The sequence below is a fragment of the Berghia stephanieae genome, chromosome 12 (assembly GCF_034508935.2).
Source record: "Berghia stephanieae isolate SIO BIC M18660-M18661 chromosome 12, UCSD_Bste_1.3, whole genome shotgun sequence".
NCBI lineage: Eukaryota > Metazoa > Mollusca > Gastropoda > Nudibranchia > Aeolidiidae > Berghia > Berghia stephanieae.
Window position 1 is genome coordinate 27,304,611 of NC_088371.1, and position 21,733 is coordinate 27,326,343.

At 36.7% G+C, this 21,733-nt stretch overlaps 1 protein-coding gene across 3 annotated transcripts in view; it reads left to right on the forward strand.

The window, feature by feature from the left end:
• LOC144958147 (cubilin-like) overlaps window positions 1-21,733 on the forward strand; it is a 232,482-nt gene that overhangs the window by 121,793 nt on the left and 88,956 nt on the right. For all 3 annotated transcript variants that reach the window (XM_078889900.1, XM_078889901.1, XM_078889902.1), the window contains 6 exons: window positions 1,005-1,137; window positions 1,920-2,119; window positions 3,829-4,019; window positions 9,573-9,774; window positions 11,277-11,474; window positions 15,610-15,750. In XM_078889900.1, the coding sequence (XP_078746026.1) occupies window positions 1,005-1,137; window positions 1,920-2,119; window positions 3,829-4,019; window positions 9,573-9,774; window positions 11,277-11,474; window positions 15,610-15,750 (1,065 nt within the window). The remainder of the gene's footprint in view (window positions 1-1,004; window positions 1,138-1,919; window positions 2,120-3,828; window positions 4,020-9,572; window positions 9,775-11,276; window positions 11,475-15,609; window positions 15,751-21,733) is intronic.

Genomic DNA, 21,733 nt, shown 5'->3' on the forward strand with positions numbered 1-21,733 from the left:
AGAAAAAAATTGTAATACCATCTAAAAGGCACCATGTCTCATCCAACAAGTTATGTGTTGCTGTTGGCTAGGGGCCCCTTTGTAAAGCGCTTTGAGCATGTTTATTGGATATAAATGCTCAATTTTATTTGTTTTTTTTTTTGTGTGTGTGTGGTTGTTATGATGGCTAGCTCAGTTAGTAGAGCACCTGCTTCATAAGCAAAAGAACCAATATCAATTCTGATTGCAGTCAAGTTTTATTTTTCTGAAAATTCTCTCCTCACCTTCCAGCAATGTTTGGGAAGATGGGTCTGTTAGATCTGGGTGAAATTACTTTGTGATGAATCAGCGCCCTGTCGAAAACAAAATTTATTGTCCATTCAGTGGTACAGAAACAAGAAAAGAAATTTGGCTCTTTGGCCCTTATGGCTCAAACTATATTTTCATCATTGAAAGAATTTGTAGAACTCAAATTTCTTAAATTTACAATCAAATGCTTTCTACTGTGTTAGGTCACCCTGACTTAAAATCGGATTGAGGTGACTGGTCATAAATATGGTAAGTACTAACAATGAAGTTATGTCAACAGCATTGTATGAGCATGAATAAACCATGGAATGTATAAGCATAACATGGTGTAATGCGAAACTCTACAACACTCATTTTGGGGCATAATATTCTTGTGGTATGACACTCACCTTCTGACACTCTATGACACTCTTTTGGGGGCATTGTGGTCTTCTGGATTGACACTCGCCTTTTGACACTATACAACACTCATTTTTAGGACGCTGTGGTATGACAATCGCCTTTTGGTCTGTAAATCCCTTTTTCAAGTACCATTCAGGGAAATGCAAAATTGAGTCCTTGGAAAAGACTCTTTACTCTCAATCTCTCACCACACTAGAATGTAAAATCAGGACCTGGCTGGTTACAGCATTGTCTCCAGAGAACTTGTAAAGAGCTTTGAGAGCATTTAGTGAATATTATACTATATATATATACTCTGTTCTCTCTCAAAACAGCATGTGGAGGAATTCTGAATGCAGACTCTGGTCGGTTTACAAGTCCAGGCTACCCAAACAACTACCCGATTAATGTGGAGTGTGTTTGGCAGATTCGTATCGCCCCTGGTAACACACTACAGCTGTCATTCCCGTAAGTTTTTGAAAACAAATAACTAATAAGAAAAGGAATCCAATGAGAATACTAAGTTGTTAAAAAACTGTTGACTTAAAAAAAATAATGTACTAAATTGAATATAACAGCCTAAAAAAAAAGAACAAAATACCAAACACAGAACGTTTTTGGCTCAAAACCCTTCTCCAACTCGTAATTAACAAAAATTGTAAGAATGTTTACACATCACATTAAATCAAGATAGATGTTGGAAAATTTCTCAGCTCATCTAGTGGTGAAAATAAGATAGTGAAAACTTCTTTTTTGAAATTGTTATATTCAATTGCTGATATAGCAATTGTGCAAGGTAGCTAAGTGAATTAGATTAAAACGACTTTCTCAAAATTGTACAGTGCAGTATGATTGTGGTATTAAATCTCTGAGAATTATTGAGACCTGTAAAGATGCATTACAAATTGTAAGACATACCATCATTTTTTTTCTTATTTATTTTTTTAGATCAGCAACAGTTGCAGTAATGCTCAGTCTGACTCTGAGTCAGTCGGTTTATATAAAGAAGAAGAATCCATCAGTACCTCCAGATTTTGAAGTGAAAACCATACCATTGGGCCCGCTAATCTCTACAATAAATTTTTTGTCTTATTTTAAAACAAGATTATTTGTTTGTATGAATTTGAATTTTTAAGACCCCCAAAGCCTTGGTGCCCTATTTTTACATGCATGTTGAATATGAAAAGTACACATTCAGTAAATGTAGTTATATGATTTTAAAAATCTTTTTCTCTGTTTATCGTTGATAGGGAATTTAACCTCAACTCTAATGGCAACGTCAACTCTGATTACCTGGAAATTCGGTCTCCAGATGTAAATGGTCAATTACTCGGACGTTGGATTGACCAGACGATCTCAACCAACCTGAACGGCCTGGGAGGTTTATGGATCAAATTCAGGTCAGATGACATGTCTCCTGGAGTTGGCTTTACTGCAGAGTGGAACACAGGTATACATAAGGCCAACTGTCACGATCAAATCTCCTAACTGTAACAATTTGACCTTTCATGAGGAGAGTAACCACATCATCATTGCTCCAACATCCAGAACTATATCATCATCACTCCAACATCCATGACCACACCACACTGCTATTACTATAAGTATTGCATAATCTCTATTACCTCCTTTTGTACTATCAACTGCCTGTATTTTCTTGAAGATTTTCTCCCTCATTTTCCTGAGGATATCTGATTTTAGTGTGCAGGATCCCAACTTTCTTTATTTCTCATCTAGCTCACTGTCTACAGTCCTTTGTCTGACTTTTACATGTTTGGGTCCTTAAATTACCGTTCATGGAGCACAGCAGATGTTTACCACATCATGAAGTACAGGCTAGAGCTAAAATAACAACTCTGTATACAAGTATACATGGCCTTATAGAACAGTAAAGTTTGCTGCCCCAAACGTAAACAATAACAAGTTGCTAGTGATTTCCGTTAGGGACCGGAATAATTTACGCACAATATAGGTCTCCCAATTTTGTAGTTTGAGTTGTGGGCAATACACTTTCAGTATTGAAAATATGTTTACATAAAATCTAACAGTTGCAGAAATAATAATATAGACTAAATTATTCTGAAAATCAGGCTCCGAATAATTCTCGTTTTGTTCATACCAGCGCAATAATTTGCTCTGGTCTAAAAATAGATAGACGTAACTTTTGATAAATTTTACCTTTTGTTCCATAAAATATCCATATCTAGACATTATTTGATACATGATCGAGTATTTATGAATATGTGTTTCTTTTGCCACCTAACAGCCAAATTTTAAAGGTTATTTTCTTTCTATTATTTACATTGGAACGTGAGCTGTCAAGACAGGAACATGTGGTTTGCCATGTGCTTCTCGACCTTTGTTTACGTTTGGGGCAGCAAACTTTACTGTTTTATAGAGGTGCCAATATATCGATACCAAATAAAGTTGAGTAGAACACAAGCAAGGCAGTCAGGTTGTCTAATTTTTAATACTTCTCCATCCATTGTTGACAATCATCTTTACTAATTTTCCTCCAAATGCGTTCAGCTTCTACTAATATCAATCTTTTGAGTAATCTTGACTCCTGAAAAGATGCTTTGATCGTCTGAAAGTACCAAAATTTTTCTTTCTTTTTTATTCTTTTTTTTTTTTTTTGGACACTCATTGATAATGATACTTATTCAGTTTATTTAAAGAAGTAGAAGAAGTTCTGAGCAGAAGATGATTGTATGGAAAAAGTTCAAATTCAAATATTTAGGACATTTTATTTGGTTTTAAATTTGTTCCCTGTTATAAGTTGTGACAAACTTTTTACTTATTTTTTGGACATAACATGAAATATTTTTGTCAAGTTTTGCCACACACACCAAAGAATTCCACCAGAGTCAAAAGCCCAGGAATCTGAATTTTATCTGGTTTCTATACAGCTAAATTGACAATAGCGATCGCTTGCTACCCTTTAGATAGGCTTCTAGTCTATTGCAAAGCACTTTCCACCAGATCCAAGACACAGCTTCCTAATCACTATTGGATAGACAAAGGGAATCAGAAGAATCCCATCTTCAACTGGGATAAATACGTTTTCCTTTGTATTTGAAGTGAGAACTCTACCAACATAGCTATGGGCAACCCCAAATCTCATGTAAAATGTTCAAAATGTGTCTCTTCTTAATCCAGAGTATGGAGGAGCTTTGACTGGGGATTCGGGTAGTGTGGCATCTCCTCGATACCCCAGCCATTATCCATCTAATGTGATGTACAGATGGACCATCACCGTGCCCTCAGACAAAGTGGTCAAACTGGAATTCATTGAGTTCCAAATGGAGAACCGGATATATGGCAGCTGCATGTTTGCTGATTACCTTAAGGTCTGTCCTCTTTTCACTGACTGTTCTTTTTCACCTCATTCAATGCAGCTGTCACTGCTTGAAGCTCAAAGAAATGATTAGCAATAACAAAATGGAATAGAAGCTTCAATTGGATTTACAAAGATAGATAATGTGGACATTTTGGGATTCACCTTTGTCAACAAAACAGGATATATGTTTGCATGTCGTGTTTTGTTGACAAAGGTGAAACCCAAAAACTGTCCACATCATCTGTCCGTAAATTAAACTGAAGCTTTCATTTAATTTTATTATTATTATTTATTTCACCCCCTTTATTGTAATATGTTAACTTTTTTGGATAAGCTACTTTTAGTAGAATCACATGACTAAATAGCAAATATTTTTTTTTTTTAAATGGTCTTTATGATCTTTCTCCGACATTTATATAGGTAAACAAAACAAAACATCAACACGAGTAACAATACTAAATAACATTTTCTGAAACACTCACATTTTCTCGGATTTTTTGACTCGTTTTAAAAATTAATATTTAATTTTCTTAGTTTAAAATATGGAAGTTAAGAGTTACAGACCCACCTCAAAGAATCTTTAGGTTAAGAAAAACTATAGGCAAAAACATTAATATTTTTTTCCACAAAGATATAAGGTTTTAAATTGGTTAAAAGAGGATGTTTCTCTTATGTGTCCCAGCAAACTTCCACAACACTGCAGCCATGTTCTTGGAATAGCGACACTGTATATATGGCTAAATTGATATTTTCTTTCTTTGTTACTTAGTTGTTACGAATTGAGGGTGTTACGGGTTGTTTTATAGAGGGGTTCAAGGATTATATTTTGTCAGAAGACAGTAGACAAATGCATAAAGTTATATAGAAGGACCTCACATCATTAGATTATGATGAGCCAAAATGAAGAGAAATTGAGGGAGTCATCTAGATGGGACAACTTCTGTAAGTGTACACCCATCTGGGAATACATGTGTAGGTGACATGAACAAGATAGTAAACTAAACAAAAGGAATAACTAAAAGATAGTATGACAATTAAACATTTATTACAGAACAATACATACCCCACCTGGACAACAAGATTACATTTCATAACGAGAACCAACCAGTCATCTCCATCACACACACATCCTCATGCGCTCACGACTACACAGAGACTGAACTAAAACTCGACCAAGGTCCATGGGTTAGGCACGTGACCATTGTTGAGAACAAATCTAAAATACATAAGGGGATGAGAAGATATACTAATTATCTCTCTAAGACCATAACAGAGGGGACACATTATTATGTAGGGACTTGGGCTTTTGTTAAAAGACCATCACAAGAGCTGATGTAGTTGTTGTAAAAATTATAGGACATCTTCTTGGATTTTTTCTATTTTGTTTGTTTTACTTAAGAGAAGTGAATAACAATATGAAATTGAATTTAAGCTTCAATTTAATTATGAAAACAGATAAAGTGGACGTTTCAGGTATCCCCTTTATCAACAAACAGGATGAATTAAACACTACAGATGAATGAGATAATTTGCTAGTGGCGTTGTTAAACAAAACATTGATGGGCAGGAAATAGAATGCTCCTTTGTAAGGAAGCACAAATCAAAATAGAACAATAGATATTTCTAAAAGGTGTGCAATTAATTAAGTGAAAAGAGGGGAGGCAGAGAGGAACTGTGTAATGTAGTTTAGAAAGTGAAATATAAAAACGTGTAGACTATTGTTAGAAAATAAATACAATGGAATTGGAAATAAATACAAAAAATAAAGGATGTTGGTATAAGTATAATCATTAGTGGCAGAAGCAGCAGTAGTGCTTTTAGTAGTAGTATTAGTGGTAGTAGTAGTAGTGGTAGTAGTAGTAGTAGTAGTTGTAGTAGTCATAGTAGTAATGATACTGATTCGTAATAAAAGGAAAAGGATATCTGATGCGTGTATTTTATTGCTGGACGGAAGTTGTTGAGGGCAGTGATGAATTTGTTGAGTTACATTTTAGTCATGTTGGTAACGCCAATGCAATCGTCGATGTCTCTTTTATAAAAAGCTGGTTGGTGGCCGTTGTATTGGGAGAAAAACAAACTCGAGGTGACCCATGAATAAACTGGAGTACGATGGACCCATTTTGGTGCCCATGGCCACTCCCGAAATCTGATGGAAAAATTGGCTGTTGAATTGAAAAGAATTGAGAGTCAAGACTAACTCTGTAAGGCAAATGATGGTGTTAAATTCGGGTATTGGGTGTCTGTCTATGAAGTATCAGATGGCTTGTAATCCATCTTGATGGGGAATGGAGGTGTAGAGGCTATGGACATCCATCGTAAATATGAGCCTATTGTCGGGTTGTGTGAAGCTGAGGTCGAGGAATGGATGAAGGGCATGATTAGTATCTTTAATATATGTGGAAAGATTGATGCCGATTTTTAAAAAAATTATTGTTAAGGAAGAGAGAGATTTTTTCTGTGGGGCAGGAAATGGCCGAAACAATGGGTCTTCCAGGGGGCAAATTCGTGGCATTTTTCATTTTGTGTATTTTAGGGAGCATGTAGAAACAGGGATTACCGAGTTTCCTGGGTGCTAGAGTCAATATCTTTGAGTTGTTTGGCACCAACTTATCTTCGATAAATGTGTTGATGGATTTATGCACGATGTCGTTGTGTTTGGTGGTAAGATCAGATGGGAGCGATGAGTAAAAAGAGGTGTTATCTAGTTGTCATTGGGCTTCCTTCTTATAAATGTCTGCATCCCAGACGACAACCGCTCCCCCTTTATCCGCCAGTTTGATGATGATGTCTTTTCTATTTCTGAGGGAGCGGATGGCGGACCACTCTTCCTTCGTCAAATTACTCCTTTTGTTTGGTGGCACCTTGCATAGCTTAACCTGACGACTGGATGTTGTGATAAAATCATCAAGTGTTTTGCATTGGCCAGGCTTCGGTGTCCAATTGCTATGTTTAATGTTGAATGGGGCAAAGGGATTGTCATCACAGTTGTTGCTCTGAAGGTCTTGGTCATTAGAATTGCTGAAGTAGAAGCAGAGGCGTAAGGTACGCATAAAACGTTGAATGTCCACTACCCATTACATTACCCAGTATTCTTAAGAGAAGTGCCATGCTATTGGACAAAAATTGAAATTTGAAAGAACGTTTGTGTGAAAAATAGTCAGTCATTTAGAAAGATGTTACCGATTTGTTTTAGTACATTCAATTGTTGGAAAGCTTTTATGACAAATTCCTTTAATGTGGGTTTCAACTTTTAATTGTTAATCTATTTCAATTCTAATATTTTCACACTTTCCTCACAGGATATCTCTGATGAGTTAATATTAAAGATCAAGTTAAAAAAAAGTTTGCTAACCAGTTGCTGAAATTTGTCAGGATTTGAGTATGCTATTTATATGGAACCTTTTGATCAACTCATTGCTTTCTATTATTCTATCGCAGTCCTAGTGTCAGACTATATCGATGCTGTGCATCAAGGTAAAGTGCTCACAACATCCGCCAGCAGGATATAACATACCAACACACAAAACCATGTGTAATCTTAAACTTTATAGTCTGATTGATAGGATTTAATTAGTAATAATCATAAAAATGGCTGGTTAAAAACAATAACAAAGAGCTGAGTGGCATCAATTTTGTTCATCAATAAGTTAATGAAGGCTACGAGTTGATTGACTCAAAACAAAAAAAAACAAAAAATAAATAATTAATTCACAATTCCGGGCGACGGTCACGAAAAGTGAGATGTCAATCGTACTGCTCAAGACATGGAAGCAATACATAATCTCATTGTTCTATTGAATAATACAACTCTTTCTGGTGGTTGTCGCGTAGGACAAAGAAAGCTGCGCATCATTACAACTTCTATTACGGCATGACCATTTCATAATCAGTGTCCCCTCACCATTAGATTTAGATATCATGATAATATGATCTCTTCATCATCACCACAACTATACCATCATGAAAGGGAACAAACATGTGATGTAAAAGAAATTGTTCCAATCTCAATTGAAGTGTACAACCACTCTTCCGGAGGATTGGGTACCAACTTGTGTAATAGATTTTCTGGTTTGAGATTCATGGCATCTTATTTTCTAAATAAATCCTGGTCGCCAATCAAAGATCATAATCTATCCTCTTTTACATCCCGTAATCCTCCGGTATATACATCCTGCTTCTAACTGAAACTTGGTTACATTTACATACACTTCCCGGGAGTTTGGAACAGGAAGAGTAGGTGTGACATCACTACATCTCAGCCCTATTACAATCGCACAAAATTTGGTCTTTTTCTCAGGATGGAAAAATTTCACTTGTTTAATTAATTTTTAATTTATTTGCGACATTAAGAAAATTGATCGGATATTTGATAAAGCCAGGAGTTATACTCGCCCAATTTCCAATGTGGAAGAACTGTTCCAGAGATTTTGTCTAAGTAAAATGTAGAAAATTATGAAGGATGGCGATCACCCCTTCACAAATATATTAAGTTCTCCATGAGGAGCCGTCGCCTTATATCTATAAAAACAAAGACAACACGTCACCTTAATTCATTTTTGCCTCATGGTGTTCAAATTTTTTACGCGCAACTGTGATTTAAATTAAATATTATCTTTTAAATATACACACACAAGTTCGGACTAAAGGCCAGAGGTATGGCCTATCTCAGTTTATCAAATTAATATATAAAGTGTTGCTATTAGTTCTTGGTTGTATATTTTTACCTTTTTGTGCATTTGCATATAATAATGTATACATTGTCGCCATAGATTCTCAACTTTATGTTTATACATTTTTATGCATGCCACGTCTGTAAACGAATTTCCATTTTTTTGGATGAAGAAAATATATATTATTATTATATTATTATTATTATTAAACAAATCTCACGTAAACCAACAAAACCTGTCACTAGTATGGGACAGGAAATAATGATTTATTTGTCGCAGAACAAGTTATTTTTTAAAATGTCATGTTTCCATCATTTTGGCATTGTCAGTGCAAGCGCCAACACCTGTGGCTAAGCAGTACCACAAACCTCTCACTAATCTGTGGTCAATACTGTCCAATAGGCACCAGTACCTATTGGTCAGTACTGGCACCTGTTCATCAGTACTGACCAGCAGGTGCCAGCGCCTAGGGGTCAGCACTGACCAATAGCCATGTCATTTTTTTAATTCCCTAAATTGAAGGAAAATCTCAAAGGAAAGTGACAAAAACGTGAAGGCTGCCGTCCGATCTTAGTGTAGAGATAAAGGAGGTCAGGTTTTTTTTCCGATGGGATTCATCAAATTTTGCAGAATTGGCAGCTTTGTGTTGTTTGCGGCAGTGACAATGTCGAAAAATAAAGTAAGCAATCTGTTGCTGAGATTCCAATCTTTCTTTTGATGTATTGTATGAATTATTTTTCAAATTGAGGGAATTATTATGAAAATTACAAAACTTTTCAGCCCACCCTCGTACTTAGCAAGCAATTGCTATTGTCTGTTTAGTGTAAAGGAATCTTTTCGTTTCTTTTCTTCTTTTTTTTTTAACTACCATTTGTCATCAATATCAATATCAGATTTACGACCAAGATGAAATATCTGGTGAGCTCCTTGGTACATATTGTGGTAGTGACATTGGAATTTTATATTCAACAACCAACATGGTGACCTTAAAGTTTGTGACAGACTCCTCTGTGCAGGCCAAAGGATTTCTGGCCAATTACACAGCTGTCCCCAACAGTGACCGTCCCAATCCAGATAATACCCAAGAGGCTTTGGGTAAGTTCATCATCATCATTATCATTTTCATCATCATCATCATAATCATCATCATTACAGGGTTCCTACGCAACCTGGAAAACCGGGAAATACTGGAAATTTAGATTTTGTTTTTCAATGCCTTGAAAACCAGGCAAAACAAGTATGTTTAGTCCAAAACCTTGAAAACAGGAAATTTATATGATAAGAGAAAAAAAAAACCAGGAGGGGTCATAAGTGATAAAGAATCACATCAATTTGCCTTAGCAAAATTCAGGTTGACAAATATCTGATGTGGTCAACCCAGCAAGTGCAAAGTAGAAGAAAGTACTCTTAATCACCTTGAAGAGAAGATGAAAGAAGAGAAACAAGTGAAGAAAGCTTTGAAAAGGATGAACTGGATGATGATATCTGGCCCATTAGCATAACTATTATGAAAAATATAATAAATAATTTCAAATAGTTGAGGTTGGCTGGCAAGTGTATATTTGGTCAGGCAGTAGGCAATATGAGGACTCAATTTGACTCTCAAACTATAACTTGGACTTTATCGATAATATGCTTTTCTGTGTAAGAAGAGAAGATATTTTTTCTCTTAGAATAATTTGAGTTATTGTGCATTAGAAACCATCAAAAACTCTCATTTTAGGTTGAGATTCTATGTCGACCTTTGGAAGCTTTTGTTTGCCTTAGATTTAATATAAATAAAATAATAAATAAATACAATTCCCTTTATTCATCCCCAAGGGGAAATTTGTCTTTAGGATCTATTCCAAGGGAAGACTGGAATAACCCAGGCGTCAGCCGCAAAGTGAGCTAGGGTGAGGTGACTTGCTCAAGGCCACCCTACGCAGCGGCGGGTGATTGATCTCGGTACCTTTCGGGTAGGAAGCAAAGACTGTACCATTGAGCCACGCTGCCCCTTTATAAGATGAAAATGTTGGAATAATCTTTCTTTGAGAACTATATGTGCCCCATGCCACAATTCATATAATGTTGGGCTGAATCAGATGTTGAAAAGTAAATTTAAAGTTAGATTAATCAGATATTTTGAATACAAGTTTTCTGCAAGTTTTCTTAGGAACTAAAATGATTATCATAAATAAAACTAATAGATAGTATGCGCTTGGCTAAGAAACTCATAACATTTACCATCCGGAAGTATAACAGACCAACACACAAAAACTGTGTGTAACCTTAAACGTTTATAGTCTGATGAATACAGTTTAGTGAGAATTACTCATAAACGTGGATGGCAAAAAACAATAACAAAGACCTGAGTGACGTCAACTTCATTCTATCTATAAACTTAATCAAGTTCACTATAAATTCAATTTTTAGCATATAAACTATCTCAACACAATACTGACTTGTGGTAATGGATCACATTTTAGAGTAGAATTATAATGTTTGAGTTTGGTTTTTGTCACAGATATGAATGCTCTTTTTTGTTTGTCTCTCCTTTTTATTCTAAAATTTAAACTATTAATGTTTTCTTTTATAATATACGTTACTTTTTGCAGGATGTGGTGGTCAACTTAATGTGACAGATGAGCTGCAGACTCTGACGTCTCCAGGCAATTTGACTGGTTATAACAATTCAATGGAGTGTATTTGGTCACTGAACATTCCACAAGGAAGTTCTATTCTCATCAACTTTAACTACATGGATCTAGAAAGCCATGGAGTATGTTATTATGACTATGTCACATTTGAAGATGGTAAGGATGATGATTATGATGAAGGTGATGATGATGTTAATGATATTATTATGATGCTGAGAAATATGATGAAGAAACAATGTCACATTCACAGATGTTAAGGATGTTATGATTATGATGAAGGTGATGATGTTAATAATAATGATTATGTAGTATTAGTATGATAGTTTCATACTCCTTTTTTTAATAGCATTTATCATTTATTTTCGCTATCTACCTCTGTTCGTCATGCGGTATGCTGCGCGCCGTCGCATATACCATGCACATTTTGGTTACAAGGGGAGATAAAACAAGTGGTGCTCCTTGCTTCCACCTCATTCACCTCCCTTATTATTATAACTTAAATAATAATAATATTAATATATAATAATAATAATAATTAATTAATAATAATAATAATAATAATAATATAATTATTATTTATATTATTATTATTTATTATTGTTGTTGTTGTTATGATTATTGGCTTCGTAATTTCTTACTTTTTCATATCATTTCCATGGATTTTTCATGCCTTTTTGTAATGTCAGTAAATTGAATACATGCATGTATAACTTGTATCCGTCATGAGGAAAATGATTAAGTGAATGCTAGTAATAATCTGTTTATGACGATTACAAACTTATTATCTTTATTATTGATGATTTGTTTGTAATATAGGCCTGCTCTAATATTGTGATGTAGTTATCCTGTCACTGTCTCATCCCTCCTATTTATCCATCCATCTATCAATCAATCTTCTATCTACCTACCTGTTCACCTATTTATCTATATACCTATCTGTCTATCTTTATATATACCTATCTATATATCCAGATCAGTCTTTCGTTAAGCGATGAGGAAAATACTTAGTCTTATTAACTAATTAAGTGAATACTTGTGATAATCTGTTTTTGACGATTACAAATTTATCATGATCTTTATTATTGATGATTTGTTAGTAATATAGGCCTACTCTATTGTTGTTGATGTAGATATCCTGTTACTGTCTCTATCTATCTATCTATCTATCTATCTATCTATCTATCTATCTATCTATCTATCTATCTATCTATCTATCTATCTATCTATCTATCTATCTATCTATCTATCTATCTATCTATCCATCCATCCATCCATCCATCCATCCATCCATCTATCTACTGACCTACGGATCTATCTGTCTACCTGTACATATGACTATCTATATATCTACCTTTTCATTTACTTAGTATGAGATGGCAGTTGGTTACACATCAATCTGCCTAATAATCTATTCAACTATCTATCAGCCTGTCACCTGCTACATGTATAGGCATAAGTGTCTGTTGTCTGACAAGCTGTATGGTCACCTATTTGTCTGTCTATCTGTCTTTGTCTGTCTGTCATTATGCTTTATTGGTCCTTAGTTGTAATAATTGTATAATGTTCTGATGATGCCATGCATCATGGAATTATACCAAACTTCTGAAATTGTTGGTCGCGATTTATATCTTATGCTTTTATCAATGATGTCGGAATATTCAATGTCATTATCTTACTTTGTGAATATCCTTTTTAATACATTCAATTATCATTGTATTACTTAATATTGGCTGTATTCCCACTCAACTTGTGCTTGTGTCTGGATGAGATTTTTAGGTGATCTCAAACCAAGTACTTTGACGGTGTGCTCTTGGAATCTACATCTTTTGCCTATTTGAACCAATTCCCCTTTGTCTCACCTTTTCTTTTGTACTTTATTTGTAATTCTAGAACTTTTTACTATCCCATTTTCTTCCTTTTTACTGGCGCTGATATGACCTTAACGTGTTGCAAGCGCCATAAAACCCTTAAAAACGTAAAAACAACATCAACGACGTGTGACCTTATTGTTTGTAAGAATGGTAATCGTGAAGCGTTGATTGTAGTAAAGCCCAGTCTCTTCTGAATTGTAAATGTCATTAGGGTCCTACTGCTGAAGAAGTTGTTTCAAAACTTCATCACTCCATTGGCTGGCAGAAGAAACATCAGCATAGTGTTTTCCGTCATGTTTGTTTTCAAGCCTGACATTCTGTCGACCTTTCTATCTCGAGAGCCAGCTTTCTAATGGGGAGAAAGACTAGCATGCCAGTTCAGTTGCCTATTGAGTGTGTCAATGTGGACACGGACCGAGTAGATCAATCAAAAGCTGAGACGCGTCCTCTCTATAATCCTTTCTTATTGTTCTCAGCCCAGTAGAGGAAAACAATGCACAGGTAGAGAATTTCAATCGAGTGGTCAGACAATGTAAACAAACACACAGTGTTGGGTGGACTGCGATAACATTTCACACCTTGTGATGCAGACAGCGAGTTCTGTGTCAATTAGCCCGTCGTGTCAGGTAATCCTTTGATGTCAGTTCAAGCGTTGCACGTCTCACTAGTTGGGGTCAGAGGGACAGTGGAATTGCGCTGACGGAAAGCTATTTTCACGCGTGACCGATATTTATGTGTCGAACTTGTTCAATGTGAAACAGATTTTCTTACTTTTTTAATTGTATTTTTTAGATATTTTCTCAAATCAAGATGTAGCGGAGAAGGTTTACGATATGCGGTGCTATTATATAGAAAAAATTCAGCTTTTTGGGAATGTTTAACTTTATTGAAAGCGCTCTCAATGTGAGTCGGGAGGCGAATGACGTGGAAGCGAGGAGCGCCACTGGTTTTATCTCCCCTCGTAACCAAAATGTGCATGGTATGTGCAACTGCACGCAGCACACCGCAAGACGAACAGAGGGAGATAGTGAAAATAAATCATAAGTGCTATTTTTTAAAAACAAGGAGTATGAAACTACAATTATGATGATGTTTACACATGTGATGATGATAGCGATAGACTCAAATCTTAATAAAGATTTGGATAATGGCAGATCAGAAGAGAAATATAAGAAATTTACGTGCGGCTATGTGGTCTTGTGGTATGACACTCTCTTTCGGATTGGAAGGTCCTGGGTTCGTGCCTCGCTTGGCGCATAGTTGAGTCCTTGGAAAAGACTCTTTACTCACATTCTCTCACTGTACTCAGGATTGAAATGAGTACATGACCATTAACAATATTGTCTCTGTCGAAAAAAATTGTAATATCGCCTAACAGGCATCATGTCTCTATTCTACATGTTACGTGTTGCTGTTGGTCAGGGACCCCTTGTAAAGCACGTTTAGTGGATATTGCGCTATATAAAAGCTTAAGTTTTTAAGTTTACCATATGAAATTGAAATTTTGTTTCATCAGCACAGCGATGAGAACAAAGGCAGCAGCATTATGAAGGAATGGTGACATTTATTTTCTATGATGACTATATGATGGTAATCATTATAGACCTGTACATTCTCAGTCAATTAACTGAAATCAGTCAGTTCGTCAAATTCAAATATTTTAAAAAAGGAAAGAAAGAAAGAATTCATGAATTGTAGTCGAATGACCATAAAGTAATTAAGAATGTTCCACAGGGCTACACATAGCTCATGGGCCATTTATATTAATGATAGAAGATATATTGCCAAGGCTACGCGGCACTATTTAGAATTGCCATGTCTGAACACATCCCAGCGTATTTTCACAGAGCCTTCGTGAAATTATTATTCACTTTCCAAACCTGTCGTGATCCCAATGGTAGCCAATTTTAACTGAGCCGCTCAGGGATAAATTTCACTGTTTCGTCTTAGCCAAAATTGACTACATTTACCTGGAGGGAAGTAAAAGTATGAAAAAAGTGAAGTGCGAAAGCCGAAAGTGTGTTATGTAGACACCTTCAAATAGAAAGTTAGGGATTGCGACAGTACATCTCGATTGCCTCACATTGTAAACAAATTGGTTGACCTTTCTAGTTTCTTCACTGATTGGGTACCTAATTATAAGGAACAATGATAAGTAGCCTAATTAATTCCCGCGCAAATTAATTTTCTGCCATTGTTTTGCTCAAGCTAGCTTGCTGTTTATCTTTCATTTCGATTCTTTGGATTTTTTCGTTACGACGAATTACGAAGAGTTTCAGTAAATTTTTATAGAGCTCATTTACAGGTCTATCATTATGATGGTGATTGTGCATACTATATAATGGTGATGGTGTATAAGATCAAGATAAATTTCACACAATCAAATACCTCAGATGCCCTTTTGTATTTTCATCATCCAGATTCAAATGACAACTATCCCTCTTTCTGTGGTCGAACTCTAAACATGGAACCAATAATAATTCGGGGACTTATAGGCAAGATCAAATTTATCACTGACGGTTCTGTCACCCGAACCGGCTTCAGGTTGACATACACAACAGGTAACTTATCCATACTTACATTTCTTTTTTTTTTCTTACTTAAGGATCGCTTTGTAGTTGAAAGTTGCCTAAAAAATTCTGGCCCTGCCGATCATTTAGCCATTAAAATTTTGGAGATTGCAGGAAGAATAAAATCCTGGTGTTAATGAGTAATCAAAAAGAACTTAAGAATAAACAAGTCTTTTATTGTGAGAGTGAAAGGGAGAAATTAATATTATTTACATTCAACTAAATTGTAACTGTTATTATGAAAAGTACTAAGACTGTTGCTTCATCTTGACTACCATTTGACATTACTATAATATTAGTATAGACTTTTGCATCAAGAATGGATTTTTATGTAACTTTATTTGCAGGATTTTTGTTTGTTTGGAGGTCTGATTCTTGGAAAAATAATCTTCCCCAACTTTCAATCCTGTTTTATGTCAAGACTGGGAACATGAGTTGCAAGAGGCACTATTTGTACAAATCACTGAAGCTGTAGAGATAGGTTTCTGTCCTCTGGAGGTCTTCCAGACTTCTGTGGAGCTTACTCCTCAGACTGGTTGGGGCAGTTGGTGGCCAGTATTTTCTCCTTAGGGCAGTAAGGGTTGGACAGTTATATGGGATGTGTTCACATGTCATACTTCCTGTTCTACGGAGGCACTGACTTGAAGTTCCCACCTTGAATTTGTATGGAGGTCGTGGTTTAATCTTTTATGACCAGTTCGCAGCATAAAGATTATGACCTGCTCTTGTCTGGTCAATTGATAAAATGGGTCATTTCTGTTATAGTGTGGATGCTGCTCATTCCAACAAGTCAAGAACAGAGAGCTTATGTTTGTTTCTTTATACAATGTAGCATCATCCTCCTGTACCAATCTGGTTCCTTCCATAGCAATTGCATCTTCAACTTCATGGTATCCATTGAAGGACGACATGATGGGACCTGCATAGTAGATCTAGGGATGCAACAAGATCTTCGATTTCTCTAACTTTGAGCTCAAACGTTTGTAGCTTCTGAAGCACCCAAAGGGCATCAGTCAGGATTACTATCCTCTGTGTTGTGTTTGGATTATTTGCAAGACAAGTTGTAGCTTCTCTTAATACCTTTACTTTAGCTCTGTAGTTGGTAGAGAATTTGTCCTCTATGCCATTTGGATAGTTTATGTAAATCCCTGCTCCTCCATTACGTATAACATTTTCATCAGAGCCGTCTGTGTACACTCTAGTCCAGACATCTCCTGGAAATTTTGTGTCCAGGTATTGCAGTGTGTAATGTCTTCTCTCATCTTGGGATTGAGTGTCTTTCCTCTCGATTTGTGGAATAATGGGGCATATTTGTGGCAGATTATGTCTTTTCCAGATTGGTATTCTGGTGAAATTGATGATTTCTTTCGGTTTCAGCTTGTCAATTCTGTGTTCTCTCTCCAGTGCTTTTGCTTGATGGTTGAAGCTCTTCCTCTTTAGTTTTTTTCTAGTTGATGGTGTTCATTGGATGGTCAGGAAGTCTTCTATAGTTGGCTGCCTATGTCAATATCTTGATTTTATGACAATCCTCAATGGAGTTGAGGTGGGATGTTGATTCAAGTTCTTGGATCGGGGTGGATCTCATGCCTCAAGTGATAATTCTGCATGCTTGATTTTGAATCCTGCCCAGCTTATTAAAGTTTGATCTGGCTGCAGTGCCCCAAGCAGTTATTCCATATTCAAGAGCTGGCCCAATCCTTCCTTGTACATCTCTGGAAGTATTGAAGCATCTGTTCCCCATGTGGAACTAGCTAATTTCTTCATAAGGTTGAGTCGTGATTTGGCTTGGGCCTCAACTTTACTTGTCTGTGATTTCCAGGTCAATCTTCTGTCAAAGGTGACTTTAACTCCAAGGTATGTTGGGCTATTTTCTTGGGGAAGTGACTGGCAATTAATTTTTAATGTTATCTTTTGGTCCTTGAGAGAAAGGCGGAAGATGGTGTAGGTGGTTTTAGCCTCGTTTATTTTTATGAACCAATGTTTTGTCCAGTTTTCTAAATTTGTCAGGGCTGGTTGAATCATGTAGCAGGCTGTGGTGGTATATTCTTCAGAGCACCAGATCACAAGGTCGTCTGCATACATGACTCCATGTACATTGCGTGGAAGATCCTTTGCGATGCCATTGACAAAGAGTAGAAAGAGTGTTGGACTTAGAATGCCTCCTTGAGGAACTCCCTGTTTAAGGATCCTCTTGTGGTTGTGGGTTCCAACTACATATACCCTCGCTTCCTGGTTGTTGAGATATTATGAAATCCATTTCTTCATGTTGCCGTTCACTCCAATTTGGTTGAGTTTAAGTTACAGTCCTTCCTTCCATATTGTGTCGAATGCTTTTTCCATGTCTATCCAAATAGCTACAGTTTGTTTCTTCTCCTGAGAAGTGTCCTCTATTTTTTGTGAGACATATTTCACTTGGTCCTCTGTGGAGCGGTTTGGTCCGAAGCCTGCTTGTTCAGTTGCGAGAATGTGGTTCTTTTCTAGGCACCAAGAGAGTCTGGTGTTAACAATCCTTTCCATCAATGTCCCTACTCAACTTGTGAGGCTGATGGGGATATAGTCGATGGCTTTGTGTTCATTCTTGCCTTTTTTATGGATAGGCACCATGTCTGCTTCTCTCCATATTTGAGAATTTTTTTTCTGATTTCCAGCTGTTATTGAATATTCCTAGCAGTTTCTTTTGGACTTTTGTTCCTAGGTGCCGTATAATTTCATTTATGTTATCTGGTCCAGGTGATTTACATTGATTAAGGCTATTTAGGCCTTTTATGAGCTCTTTCATGTGTATGTTTTCTGTCATACTGTCCTCAGTCTCCAGACAGGGCCGGGTATGTCTCATTTCTTCCTTTCTGTTTGTTCCTGTCATCTGAGAAGAAGTTGTCACTGACCTCTGCATAATTATCCATGAAGCGGTTGGCTGCCTGTTTCCCTGATAGCATTATGGATTCCTTTTCCAGAGTAATTGGTGTAGATTTTGTTGATTTACCGTTTAGTGCCTTTGCCAGTTTCCAGAGTTTCTTTCCATCCCTATCCAAATTGAGCTTTTCCGTTTTTTCTCTCCAGCTGGCCCTTGCAGATTGCTTATAAGCTCTTTTCTACTTTGCTTCACATACCTTGTAGGCAATGTTGTTTCCAATTGTTGGGTCTCCTTCTACCTTTTCTCTTGAAGTTGACACTTCTTCTAGTTCTTGGAGTTGCTGTGTCCAGTATGCTTTGTAGTTTTTCAGAGCCCATGGAGGGATTGATTCCTTTGCAGCTTTCAAGACAGCATGATTGAGGTGTTCCGCTACTCTATTGATATTTATGTCGTTCTCTTGAATTTTTTTTTTTTGTGCTGATCAGTCAGGGTAGAAAGCTGTTACCAGTTGGCTGTTTTGGCATTTCGTGGTATATTGATTGGTCTGTGATCACTGCCTCCCAAATGTTCTTCTCTGTAACGTTGGAAATATTCAGGCCTGTAAATCTTCCGTTTATTGTCGGATTTGCGACAGTACGATTTTGCTCTATAAGTGCTAATATTTTTTAAAAATAATTGTAATAAAAATAAAATTCGTAATGTCCAAGTACAGAACCAATATAAAAAGAAAATAAAAGACTTTTATTTCGTTCCTTGAAAAAATTAGATTTTATTCCGTTTCAAATGCCGACTTAAAAAAACAAAACAAAAAAACTTTTTATTTGTCGCATCAAAGACAAAACAAAACTTGCCGTCTATCCATTAGCTATAATATTATCATGCCACCTACAAGCTCCACTAGACATGGATGTATTCACTTCCTGGCTACTGTGCCACAGCCAGCGAGAGAGGGGTTCGCGCGAGTTGTCTTCGCACACACACACACCTAGTCAGTAAATAACGCATGCACAGAAGTGTGTCGAACTGGACCGGAAGGTCTCTCTCTATTTTGCTACCGACACACATGCATATCTCCGGTTTTCATATCTTTTTCCCTATATTTTTTGGTGCCATCCGGATGTGAGACGGAAAAAAAATCATGCGAAATTATTATTTTTCTTCGAAAGCTCTCACACGACCGCACCACCTCCTCTTCTTCTTTGTCGTCGTTGTCTTTTTCTTCCTCTTCTTCTTCTTCTTCTTCTTCTTCTTCTTTCTTCTTCTCTTCTTCTTCTTCTTTCTTCTTCTTCTTCTTCTTCTTCTTCTTCTTCTTCTTCTTCTTCTTCTTCTTCTTCTTCTTCTTCTTCTCTTCTTCTTCTTTCTCTTCTTCTTCTTCTTCTTTTCTTCTTCTTCTTTCTTCTTCTTCTTCTTCTTCTTCTTCTTCTTCTTCTTCTTCTTCTTCTTCTTCTTCTTCTTCTTCTTCTTCTTCTTCTTCTTCTTCTTCTATAAGAATTAATCCAAATAAACGAAAGAATAAGCGTAAACATTTAACACAAACAAGAGCGAAATACGCAGCTTCCAGTATCAAGCACGAGATGCACATCCTTCAAAAGGGTAGGAATTGTTCTCTTCCTTTCATTTTACAACTAACTCAGACCTGGGCCCTCAAATAATTGGGATTTTTTTTTTTGGTACCATAAAAAAGGACCTCGTCATAAATAAGTAGGGGAAAGTGACATGATTTGACTAGTCATTTGACGTGTCATATCTGTGTTGTGTTCATATTTTTGTCCTGTTGTGTCTATTTTCGCGTGTTCAAAAAGTTCCGACAATTTTTTCATCAACCATTTACAGGCCTGTATATTGTCAGTTGCAAAAGCCAAATCAGGATTCTAGTAAAAAGAGGGTGGGTCTCCTGATTCGTTTATTAGGACCATATTTGTTTCGATTTGCCAGTCCTCTATTTCATCAACTCTTCTGTCAGTATCTTCATATCCTCAGTTAGTAGAGTGGCTGTTTAGGTCTCCCACTTAGATACAGTTTTCCTCAGAGATGTTTAATGTATGTAGCAATAGTTCCTTATCAGGTGGGCAGTACATATTGCACACGATTATCTCTTTGTCTTCTACTTCTATCTGGAGTTTTGTCCTACTGATCTCTGCCTATTTGTTTGTGTCTACTTGTACTTCAGAAGCCGGAATGTTGTTCTTTACAAGCAGGAGAACTCCTCCTTTGTGCCTTCCTTCTCTATCCATCCTGAAGGTTTGATATCCCCTGACATTGAATTGCATGTTAGGGTTCAAGTGCGTCTCTTGAATACATGCAATATCTATTCCTTCTGTATGTAGATATTGCACCAGAGGGATTTTCTTATTATAGATACCTTTGGAATTCCATTGGAGGATTGAAAAAGGCTTTGAAGTTTCATCTTGGCTAGTAGCTTCATCTCTTCTTGGATGCCTGACTCCTCGCATCCGAGAGAGGCGACCACCAGTTGCTGTGGGTGGGCCCAGCACTTGTCCTGGCGGGTCTCGATAGGCAAAGCACCATAGCATGAATATGTTTGTCGTACCACCATTGAGTGTAATACGTTGTTCTGTCGTTGTGCGCCAGAGGCCCAGCACATCCATCTTCAGCGCTGATTATCTTGTGCGAGTTTCTTTTCGTGGACAGTCTGTCATCCAAGTCTGCGGACAATATCTGTCCTGTCCATATTTGTCTGGCCTCTACCCTTTGGCCTTCCCAGTATGGTTGAACCTACTGGTATAGCCCTTCGGATCATGCAAGGCGCTCAAGCCACCATACAACAGCAAGGAATGGACTTGTCATGGGTGTAATTTTTAACCAACAATCTCCCAGGTGTGGCAGCAATGTTGGTATCGATATCTAGAGGATGAGAGGGGAAGGACTTATAAGAAATAAAAATGCTTAATGGGGTTTATATTCCAGAGAGAGGCCATCGGTGTTGCAGCTGTTAGGACAACCTTGAGAGGATGAGTTCACAGCCCTATCTTCCATGAGAAGAGAAAGAATAAAGAAAAAAAAAACTAACAAGAAAAATAAAGCAACAAAAAACCCGTTGCTACTCACAGAAATAACCTTAACTTTCTCCTACATCGCAGAGGAAGGCCATCACTGCTG